The sequence below is a fragment of the Melozone crissalis genome, unplaced genomic scaffold (assembly GCF_028551555.1).
Source record: "Melozone crissalis strain CALT ecotype California unplaced genomic scaffold, PUWL_Pcris_2 ptg000007l_1, whole genome shotgun sequence".
In the NCBI taxonomy this organism is placed as follows: domain Eukaryota; kingdom Metazoa; phylum Chordata; class Aves; order Passeriformes; family Passerellidae; genus Melozone; species Melozone crissalis.
Genome location: NW_026535785.1, coordinates 3116266 through 3127704, shown reverse-complemented (window position 1 = coordinate 3127704; position 11439 = coordinate 3116266). Strand labels below are relative to the sequence as shown.

Genomic DNA, 11439 nt, shown 5'->3' with positions numbered 1-11439 from the left:
CCTTGAGTGAAATGGGTTGCTGCCTGTTGGCTGGAGCAGGCAGTGGGAGCAAGAGAAGGACTGGCAAGAGCCCAGTAAAACAAGATCAGAAACCATAGAATTATAGCATCATAGAATAGTTTGATTTGGAAGGATCCTTTTGCAGGTCATCCAGTACATCTCCCCTCTGCCATTGACATCCTTAACTAGACCAGGTTGCTCAAAGCTGCATCCAAATGTTTCCAGGGATGGGGCATCCACCACCTCAGTGTCAGTGTTTCACCACCCTCCTTATCAAACTCTTATTTCATATCTCTAATCTTAAACGGACTGTCCTTCAGCGATCTGCAGCAAAGAGTTGGGGAATAGAGCCTCACACCCGCTTTTCCTGCCGCGCATCACTAGAGGCTTTGCTCTAGTGTCCTTCCAGGAGAACTGCCTGAACTTCCCTTGGAGTGCGCAGTAACTAAACCCAGCAAATCCAACTTCCCCGCTGCGGAAATGACCGCGATCCGAGCCGGGACGGGGAGCGGCCCCGAGGCGGGGTTTGGGGGCGGCCGGAGCCAGCCCCGCACCGCGTCCCGCACCGCGTCCCGCACCGGGTTCCGCTCCCCGGTCCGCTCTCCCCGGTCCGCTCCCCGCGATGCCGGCGCTGCCGGCGCTACTGGCGCTGGTGGCCGCGGCGCTGCTGGCGCTGCTCGGGGCCGGACGAGCGGCCGCCCCCGGCTCCTGGGCTCCGCTGAAGCGCTGGGCCCTGGGCTGCCTCCTGCTCTGCCTCGGCGCCTGCCGGCAGCGAGCGGCCGCGGGCACCGCCGAGCCCCGCCGGCCGCGCCCGCTCCGCGCCGACCCCCACGTGAGTGAGCCGGGACCCCCGGTGCTGGGACCCCTTCCCTGGGACCCCCTTCCCCCGCATTCCTGGGACCCCCTTCCCTGGGACCCCCTTCCCTAGGGCTCGCTTCTGCGACAACTTATTCTCACAGCCTGGCATCCCTGTGTCCCACATCCCCGGCACTCCCATCTCCCTGTTCCCCTGGCACTCCATCTCCTGCATCCCTACGTTTCCCCAGTCTTGGAACTGCCATCCCCAGCCTTTCCATGTTCTCTCAGTCTTGGAACTGACATCCCTGGCATCCCCACGTTCCCTCAGAACACCTTTTCCCCTTTGGACTTCCCTGGCCCTACACCACCTCTACCCTACTGCATCCTCTGCATTCCAGCCCTTGCATCCCCCTGGCAATCCCTCAGGTGCTCCCGTTCCCTGCATCCCGGTGCCTGGCACCCCTCAGTGCCCAACCCCATTTTTTTGAGCTCTCTTTTCTTTTGGCTAAGCTTTCACTGCTGCTTTTAAAGCTGCCTGTTTGTTCTCGGGGTGCCTGCTATGAAATGCAAAAAGTGAAAGCAAAATTTGATCCCTGAGCAGAAGCCTATGGAAACCAAAGGATTGCTGACATTCTCCCCTCCCTTTCCTGCCCCCAGCTGGAGCTGAAATGCATTTCCCTTTCCCCAGGCTCTGGATTCCCTGTACTTCACCGGCTTTGCAGAGACCAACAGGAGCTTTGTGATCGCTCGCCTCGCCCGCCGTCCCGCTGGTCTCTGTGAGATGTGGCTCTTCCTCAGGCTGGATGGGATAGGCGAGTTTGAAGTGAGTGCTGGATGTGGGGTGATGTTCAGGAGCAGTGTTTAACTCCTTTCTTGAACCTCTGATGGAATCCCAAGCCAAAAAATTATGTTCTCTGCATCTTCACACCAGTAAGGCACCAGGGCTGTGTCCAAAGGCAGTGGTGGAACTGGTCAGACAATAAATCAGAACTGATCAGAGAAATGGGTATGTCCCTTTTCTGTAGCATCTGACACTCATTCCTCCTTCCCATAATCTGCACAAAACACAACAGTTTCTAAGTGCCTTATTAAATCCCCCAGGAGGAATTTGAGCATCCAGCCTTTCCAATCAGGTGCAGCACATGGTTGATGAGTTCCATTTTCTGCTGATGGTTGGTTTTCCCCCCTTTTTAATTTTCATGCTATAAAAACCATTTGGAATTGCCTCTTTAAAACAGAGGGAAAAGCTTTTAGGGAGTTTTATTCACATCTGCTTCATTCTTGCTGAAAAGAAAGCTTAATCAGATATCATTAATCAGATTTTTGCCTGAGGATTTTCTTTTTTTATTAAGAGCTGGCTACATAGTAAAGGAGAGAAGACCTGACATAAATCCCTTCGCACTCAACTCTCTTTATATTCACAAATCTCTTTCACTAAGTAGCCATGACCAGGAAAAGCAGGAAAAATCCTATTTGGAGAATATAGGAATAAAAAAAAAAAGAGAAAGATTGATGTGCATTATTTTGGGGTTTTAGTCATATTTAGTATAACAAGACTGCTTTGTGGCATCCTCACAATTGAATTAGGCAAATGTTTTCCTACAATATTTCCTTTTTTTAGCACCCACAGCACCCAAACATGATGGTGAGAGATGAATCCAAAGAGATCTGGAGTGGAGGAGGACTCACTATGGAATACTTGGAGTCCCAAATGTGCTGGAAGATAAATTTTGATGGATTACTCAGGTACTGCAGCACTCCCTAATTTCATTTATCTACACATAAACCCAAGACTTTTTCAGCACTATCTGGAAATATATTTCATTTATTTTAAATTTAACCAGCATGAACCAAAAGCTGTTTGGTAACTGAGACACTTTGGTTTTTAAGGAATGAAAATAAGTCTGGTGGTATAGAGTATTATGAATTCTTCTGTTCCAATTCCAAACATGCAAGAAACATTTTGTTGTTTGTTTAGGATATAAACAAAATTATAATATAATATAAAATTATAGTGATATAAAATGATAGTGCTTTGCCTTGCAGGAAAGGATCCTACAGACAGCAGTGGAGTGAGGAGGAAGGAGAACTTGTACCAGTTAAATTCTCTTTGCAGTAAGTTTTTCATCTTTGCTTTGGGATGTACAGTAAGCTCATAGCTCATTTAAAATGCCAAAAATCAGAATTTTCCAATAAAACACAAAGATTGCCTCTGTCAAAGTAGCAAGTGCACAACTTGGCCTTGCATGAGCTGAATGCTAATAATGTCTTTTTTTTCCCCTCTCTCTTTTTCTAGGTGGGAGAATTCCACAGATGTTTTTAACTTTAATGTTGACAGTAGCCCCAGCACGTTTGCTCGTGCTTTAGCCCAGGAGCCCTGGACCATCGAGCTCTTCCAGAGGGTCAAAAAGTGAGGGGCAAGATTAATTTTTTCTGGGGATAATTTTTTCAAGGTCTGATGTGTGTTATAGCTGAATTTAGAAGGTAGGTTTAATTTGAAGTGCTCCAACAAAGGACATGGCTCTTGGTTTCAATGCCACCCCACACCTGGGGGATCCTGCACACAGATATCTGAGTGAAGCCCTCAGCATCAGAAATATTTCTTATTCGTTCTGTTTTCATTGATTTAGGCAGCTCCCAAAGTCAATGGTCCAGGTATAACTAAGAAAAGGAATATAATCCTATGAGAAAGGAGCTGAACTGGGTGTTTAAAATACTATAGAAACTCTGGAGAGCTAAAAATATGAGAATCAATGGTGTGAAATTATGTCTATCAGTAATGTGTGTGTTTTGGTGATACCTGCTGAGTTCTAAGCAGCAGCTGTTTGGCAGCCCAGCATTTCTTCAAACAAAGGGTGATTTTCTGTTCTGTCAGGGTGAGAATTTGCTGCTGTTTCATTCTCAGGTGTCTCATTATGTAACAGTAACTGGAAAATGTAGAAGTGATGTGTAAAATCTGGGATAGCCATAGTCGAGGTGCTCTGAAATTTCCTTCATTTTGGGAGATAAATCCATCAGATTGGCATTGAGGAGATTCCTGAGGAAAGCTGAGCTCTTTTCTGTGCTGACCCATTCCTTTCTTTCTTTCTTCCAGACAAAGGGAGCAGCATTTCCGACACGAGCAGTGGGGCCGGTCTGTGGGAGAGATTGAAATAGAAAATGCTGGGAAAATTCAACTTTCCCTCCAAGGCATTCGGAGCCACTCCTATGGTAAGAGCCCTGGAAAGAATTCCCTGCCTTGGGAATGCCCTCAGTGTAGCTGGCACTGGCAGGGCAGTGAGATGGAGGATTAGCTGTTAAAATAACCAGGTCCATGCCTGGGCATGAAATAAAGACATTCCAGAGGAAATACCAGCACTGGTTTGGGGACATACATTGCTTACCATGTTATCAATGACTTGATATTTCTTTATCCAAAAAGAAATATATTTTTGGATATTTATTTATTATTTTTTATATATTCTTTATTGTGAAGTCAGGTACTGTTAGTTCACATTTCCCAGGAATGGTGAAACTCCAGCTTGAGGGATTTTGGGGGTTTTTTTTGCAGGTGTCCGGAACTGGGCTGAGATTCGCCGCTATGTGATGATTTTGGCACACTTTGAAGTAGGTATTAACATGGCAATGCAGGAAATTTTTCTGAGCTTTTCAGGCATGTTTAAGTATCCAAAAATAAGGATTTGGGAGCATCCATGGTGCACATCAAAAGTTCTCACTGGTGGCACCATTAGCCCAGATCAATGTTGAGAGCTTTTGCTCTTTCTCAAAAGCAGAACTGTGTGTGTAAAAACTGAGATTTTGTTACACTGATTAAAGCAAAACTTCTTTGATATATTGAAAATGTTTTGGCTTTTTCAAGAAAAATTAGGCAGGGAGCTTTACAGGAGAGATTCTCAGCTGCTGCAAGTACCCAGCACTCCCTGGAGCTGCTGCAGAGCTGATTCCCATTAATGGGAAGCCTGAGGTGTTTGAAGCATCCTAAGCCTTCATGACAGCAGTCAGCAAATATTTCTGCCTGTGCTGAGCCACAATTCTCTGCAGTGCTGCGTGGGGGAGAGGCAGAGCTGTGGCTGCTGGGAGCACACAGCCCAGGGACGTGCTGAGGGCAGCCCCTGCCAGCTGCCAGCCAAGCCCAGCAGATGCTCCTGAAAGGGCATTTCCTTTGCCAAGCCAGGCATAAATCAAAACTCTCTATTATAGGCAGCATTACAGGGGTTTAGACTGAATTCAGAACAAAAGTTCTTCTCCCAGCTTGGAAAATCCCACTTCTGTACAAATCCTGATTTATCACGTGCCTGTGTATCTTTTACTGGGACTGAGCTTTGGCACCACAGTGTGTATAACCAACCTCTCCCTGTTGTCCAGTTTTTCAAGGTTCAAAGTGGCTGCGGCTGTTCTGCCCCTAATTAAAAGGCAGCTGACTTCATTAAGAAGTTTATTGCAGCTTGAAGCTTGGAGCCCTCTTACCCTGAGTGTCTGTGCATTTATAGCATGAGAGGAGGCTTAGATTTGCCTCAGAGCAGCCCAAGTGGAGCATGAAGAGTCCAGACTTAAGGATGGAAGAGAAATTAGTAAATCCATGAGATTCCAGTTCCTTCTTAATATTTTCCCAATCTGCTGCTCCCAGACATAGATGAATAGGGGTTAGAAAAGTCTGGTCATAGTACACCAGTTTTGTTCTTCTTTGCAGGCTTTGTTTCCTTCCTGTGTCCTCTTGTTTTGGACTTTCTGTTGTTCCCATTGTCCTTAATTTGTCCTGGATGTGTTTGGTTTGTATTCATGGATTTGTTTGCAGCCAGATTTTCTACATGGGAGATGTAGTGAGAGGATTTTAAAGTATGGAGCCATAACACATTGCAAAGGCTGAGTTCTATCCTGTGTCTTCTTGGTCCAGCCAGTGAAGGACCCTCAGAAATGAATCTGCACAACTCTGGCTGCTTTTTCTTTATCTCTCTTGCAGGATGGGACTGCAGCACATTTAACAGTTATCAGCATGCCAGCCACCACAACTCAGTAAGTGACCAAGGAACTTTATGTTGCTAAAACCACTCATCTTAGAGCTGGCAAAAGCTGCTCTGCAGGACACCTTTGTGTGAATTCCTGCTTTGAACCTGTACAGCCCAATTTCCATCCACACCCTCATTTTTCATTTGCAGTTAGTCACAAGGACAGCTTTCACCTTCCCCTTGCTTCCTTTCCCTTCAGCTGCTGAGGGCTGATGGAGCTGTCTGTCTGTCTGTCTGGATGATTTAGAGGTACAAGCTGGGCACTCCCAGCTGTTTGAGAGGGCTCCAGCTGCAGTGGGGCATTCCACAGGAGCCCTGCCTTGCTCACTGCTGTTCTCTGCATCCAGAGGCTTAAAGATCAATGTCCATGGCCCCAAGGTTGCTCCAAGCCCCATCCAACCTGGCCTTGGACACTTCCAGAGATGGGGCAGCCACAGCTTCTCTGGGCACCCTGTGCCAGGGCTTCACCATCCTCACAGGGAAGAATTTCTTCCCAATATCCCATCTAACCCTGCCCTCTGGCAGTGGGAAGCATTCCCCTCATCCTGGCACTCCAGGCCCTTTTCCAAAGCCCCTCTCCAGCTCTGTTAGAAGTCCCAAGAGCCTTCTCTTCTCCAGGCACTAAAGTCCCAATTCTCTCTGCCATTTTTCTGGTGCATTTGAGTTTTGGCCTAACTTCAAACCTGCTGCATTCCTGTCCCCTTCAGCCTCACTGTAGGTTATGTGTTTTTTCCTGATGGGAGGAAGGCTGGCATTGAGTGGTCCAACGCCTCCCTGGCCGAGCTGGCTGAGGATGGGCTGATCCAGGAGGAGTATGGAGTCAGTTTTACTGCTGGTAAGCTCCACACAGTCCAGCTGCCTCTGCCTTCATTTCTTGGCCTTTAGTGGAGGAAAGACTGTTCAGTGATATTCCTGGGGAATGCACCATCTTACACCCTGAGAAATCTACTTAGAGCCATAAAATCTTGGTTTGGGTTGGAAGGGACTTGAAGATCCTCTGGTTCCAACCCCACTGCCATGGGCACTTCCCTGCTTAAATGAATTATAGTTGTGGTGTGTCCTGGGTGAAATGTGTCCACTGCAGGGTCAGGGCCACAGGATCCAGAGGGAGAGTTACAGATTCTGTTTGTGCTAGTCCACATAAAATGGGGATTTCCACATTTTTGGGGTGTCAGAACATCTCTTATGAGATGGATTCAGATGGAAATATAGTTGATTATTTTACTTGATTTACAAAGCAGACAGAATTATCACTCTTCAGAAAAGCATAAAAACCCCCATAGACCCCCAAAAACCCCAAAAGTAATAGATATTGGGATTGTTTTGAGATAAAATACTACTGAAAGTTAGTGACTTTGTTCCCTTTTCACTCTTCTCCAAGGTGGCAAGAGCTTTGATGTTTCTGCAGCTCTGGATAAGCAGGCCTGCCCCGTGGTGTACAATGGCCTGACAGGGAGAGGAGTTTTCCACGAGTGCATTGCAGATTTCCAACTCAATGGGCTAACACCAGGCTGGGGCCTGGTTGAATTTTATTACAGGTAAAATAATTACAGGCAAGAAAAGGTAAAAAATTATCATCCTCCTGTATTTACTTGTATGGTTACAACTCCATAGATATTTGAAGCATAAATGCACTGATTTTTTTACCTGATATAAAAAAATGTTGCTCATTTAGTGCTTAATCTCTTTATTAAGTTGACAAGCACTCATGTTATTTGAAAAGGAATAATTGCACAAGCACTTCATGGGTGCAGCATATAATTTGTTTGTTATATAGGTTTATGTGGGTTTTATATAGGTCTCCATGTGGGTTTATGAGTTGTAAGATGCTCCATTCTGGCCACTCTATTATTAATAGAAAATCTGTCTCATTATAGAAATATAGAGTCCCCACCCCAAACTGAGGCAGTTTACAGGGTGAAACTTGCTCACTCAAGGATTTATTTGGACAGATAAATGTTCAGAAAATCCCTACAGAAATGGCTCTGTTAGGGGCAAAATTATATCCTCAAAGAATGTGCTTCCCTTTTCAGGGAAGTGCTGTTCCTCCTGCCACGTGTTTGTCACTCTTTTCCTGGAGCCTTTCCCATATGGAGTCTTTGCTCTCATGAAAGAAAAAGGCAAATTTTGTTGCTTGCATTTTGTTTGCTTTTTAAAATAAACACCAATCCTTGGCTGCTGGAGGAAATGCCATAAATGACTTTCAGCAGATGGAGACCTCAGCTCCTTCCGAAAACCAGACATACTTAAAGCACATCAAACAGGCCAAAAGTGCAAAATACCTGCTGGTTGCACTTGAACCTGCAGCTGCTGCCAGGTCTGTGCTCCCTCCCCTTTTGGGCTGTCCAAACCTGCCTGGTGGAGGAAATGGCCCAGCAGGGAAAGCCTCGGATAAAACCCAAACCGGGCTCATTCCGCAAGCCCGGACAGCCCCAGGGAGCCTTCACTTGGCACTGCTGACACAATTCCTGTCAGCTCCACCTCATATCTGCTCCCAAATCAACCCCATGGGACAAATGAAAGGGTGAGGGTATTGTTCTTCCTCCTCTCCAAGAGACACCAACTCAGCATCGCTGCTCTTCCTGCAGGGACGAGGCCGCCCAGCCGGTTCCAAACCTGCAGCTTGGTTCCAGAACAGAGGGACCTGACCCTGCCACCGATGCCACTCCCTTGTGATCATCTACAGGCACACCCCAGCAGTGCTAGCAAGCAGCAGCTTTCCAAAGAAATGTAATTCCCTGCAAAAACCAGCACTGGTTTGAGTGTAGAGCTTGTCACAGGATGCTGAGGAGGTCAAGGGTATAAAAGGATTTGGAGAGAAATGAGATCTATTTTTATTAGTGCAGCTTTCAGTGGTTGCTAACCAGGGTGGTCTGGAGGCAATTTGAAGGAAGTCTGATTGCAGGAGGAATGCACTGGGAGGGATCATTCCATGCTCTGTCCTTTGGTGTTTTTCCTAAACTTCCAGCTGCTCCCCACCATGACGACCAGGACCTCAGGCTACGTGGATCACTGACCCAATTTAGCAGCTCCTCTCTTCTCTCAGATTTGTTTTTGAAATAAAAACTGTGTATTTCTGAACTCTCTGGTTCTTATAGTCATTAAAACATGGGAAAAACCTGTTACAGGATTTGATAGTTTTGTCTGTGGCTGTGTAAAACATGAAGTGGAAGGAGCAGGAGCAAGCACATCTAAGTGAGGTGTCCTCTAGGAATAGCATTAATGGACAATGAAATAAGTGGCACAGACATGATTTTCTCTTGTCTGAAGGAAAGCCAGGGTCTGGTAATCCAGTTTAGGAAAGGATCTGAATTCCTCATCATTCCCTTGTAGGTGATTAACCACAGAATCCACAATAGTCACTGGCCTGAGGTAGGTATTTCCTACCAAGATGCATCTTGCCATTAATTACTGAAAATTAAACATACTTAAAATATGTAAAAAAAAAAAAGTTAAGTGGAAAGTGTGGAGAGGAGAAATAAAGGAAAGATATCTTATAGTTAGAATAGTGCCACCATTCTATTTCAGAAAATAGTGAAATCTGGGTGCACATCTTTGTGTTTTTATAATCCCTGCTTAGGCTGACAGAGGAAGAGATTTTAACAGAATTTAAAGAAGAATTTTTCCTTTCTGAGGCAGTTCCTACACTTACTGCTGCAACAACTTTTTCTGCCGAATGGGTGCATGAATATAAAATGATTCCACCAGCATTTATGACATGCATGTCCCAATTTGGGATGTGTCACTGAACAAGGCTGGGGTGCTGCAAGCCTGATGTGCCGTGACAGGCTGGTTTTATCAGCACCCTCCTGCAGCTGTGAGAAATCCGCATTCCCTAATTAATTCCCTAATTAATAACCTGATCCCTGTTCTGCACTTGTACCCTTGAGCTGCACCCCAACAGGTGCAGGTGCTGTGCCCCCTCCTTTCATCCCAAAGCACCCCTGGATGAGCCAAGCTGAATTTTGGGTGCTTTTCTTTTGGGGTTGGCACTGATTCAGAGCTTTGGGTTGTAGCTGCACCTCCATAAACCCTTCTCCAGTTACAGTGGTATTAATGGCCACATTCCTGTGAGCCTTGCACAAACTCAAAGATGTCTTAAATCTGTCTGTGCTCTCGTGGTCTCGAGGTGCTGAAACAGGGAGCTTCTAAATTTCTCCAGACAATGGTACTCTGACAGGAGGGAAGGCCTTATGCCTCTTTTTACACCTCAGAAATCAGTCAAATAGGTAATTTTAGAAAGGTTAGGAAAATAATGATGTTATGCATCACAGTTTGTTCCTATTAAGTGTGTGGCTTGTTTTGCTATGATCTCAGGAACATCTGTTCCTTTTTTTCTGTGAAGTTCTTGTCATCTCTTTCCCTTTCACTTATTTCTTCAAGGCTAAAATGTTAACATTTAGAAGGTGAAAGACAGGCACATAATAAAGCAAGGTTTTGGAGGTGTCAGAGCATGTAGATTATGAGAAAAATTGTTAATTATGACTCTGGAACCACAGTTTGAGAAATCACTATAAAAATAATTCCCTGTCCAGGCAAAAAATTAAAAAAAAAATCCCATCAAGGAAGGGATTGGTCTGGCTATTTCCTAAATTCCAGAAACTGGGCTTAGAAGTAGGGATGCTGTGGGGAAATGTGTCTTCCCAGATTACTGGAAATTCATGTTCCTGCAGTGGAGGAGGCAGAGATGAAGCCTTCATCACTCTCCTTTTGTCCTCTTCTTGTTTCGTTTGGTACCAGTGGGGGGAGAATTAGAGCACTCCTGAGTTCAGTTGGGAAAAGTTCAAGCAGGGTACAGCAAAATGATTAATAAAGTTTGGAGCTGGCAGGTTTATTTGCCAGGTGATGAACTACTGGTAGGGTATTTCAGCTCCAAGGACTTGAAATAATTGACTGTGGGGGTTTTCTCCCTGGATTTCAAATTACTTTAGAGCAAGCCTGTGTCCAGGACAGATGGAATAACTTATTTAATTTAAAATAAATCTCCCAAGCCCCACGCTTTGACCATATGAAGTGGTCCTTCACTTTGTGGCTCCTTTCTCAGTGGAAAAATCCATCTTGGGAAGTGCTTCTGCAGCCCAAAAGCATTAATTTTGAGCCAAAAAAGCAATAAATGGAGGTGAGCCTTGGCCAGGAGTGAAATGCAGCATGTGATGTGCATGAAGGGGGGGCAGCTGGAGCCTGCTTGGGATGAGCTGCTTCCCCAGCATCTGGAGGAGGGAGCACCTGTAATTCCTGCTGCTGTCACGGCAAAATGCTCCCAAAAAACCCCTGAACCTCCCCCTGGAGCTCCTTGCACGTTGAATTTCAGGATTCAGGCCTTGTAAAGAGGTCATTTAAAGGCTGTCAGCCCCAAACTGAGCATTTCCCATCAATCTGCTCCTGGCTACTGATGTCTCGAATGGTAAATATTTTACCGTGTTTATTTATTCTTCTTCCTTCTTGCAATTTTTCATGTGTTCTTAGCTATAAAGGGCATTTTCAGTGACATTGTATTTCACCGGCAGGAAGAAAGGAAGGAAAAAAAGTCTTTTTTTTCTGTTTGGATTTATGTTGTAGCTTTACAGTTGGTGAAGCAAAGTGTAGCCCAGGGAGCTCTGTAATTTATCAACAGAAATGCACTGTATGGCCAAAT

General features: G+C 45.5%; 1 protein-coding gene across 1 annotated transcript; it reads left to right on the top strand.

The window, feature by feature from the left end:
* Positions 1-622: 622 nt before the first annotated feature.
* LOC128932857 (uncharacterized) lies at positions 623-8834 on the top strand. Its single transcript, XM_054269595.1, has 11 exons — positions 623-832; positions 1487-1621; positions 2420-2544; positions 2845-2913; positions 3095-3208; positions 3893-4008; positions 4349-4404; positions 5759-5811; positions 6512-6639; positions 7186-7342; positions 8393-8834. The coding sequence occupies exons 1-11, from the start codon at positions 623-625 to the stop codon at positions 8478-8480; spliced, it is 1251 nt and encodes a 416-aa protein (XP_054125570.1). The 3' UTR covers positions 8481-8834.
* The last annotated feature ends 2605 nt before the right edge of the window (positions 8835-11439 follow it).

Excerpts from the sequence above, each read along its gene's own strand:
- LOC128932857 (XM_054269595.1), top strand. The coding sequence starts at position 623 with ATGCCGGCGCTGCCGGCGCTACTGGCGCTGGTGGCCGCGGCGCTGCTG. Across the intron at positions 4,405-5,758 it reads TGATTTTGGCACACTTTGAA|GATGGGACTGCAGCACATTT; the intron begins GTAGGTATTAAC and ends TCTCTCTTGCAG. Across the intron at positions 6,640-7,185 it reads TGGAGTCAGTTTTACTGCTG|GTGGCAAGAGCTTTGATGTT; the intron begins GTAAGCTCCACA and ends CTCTTCTCCAAG.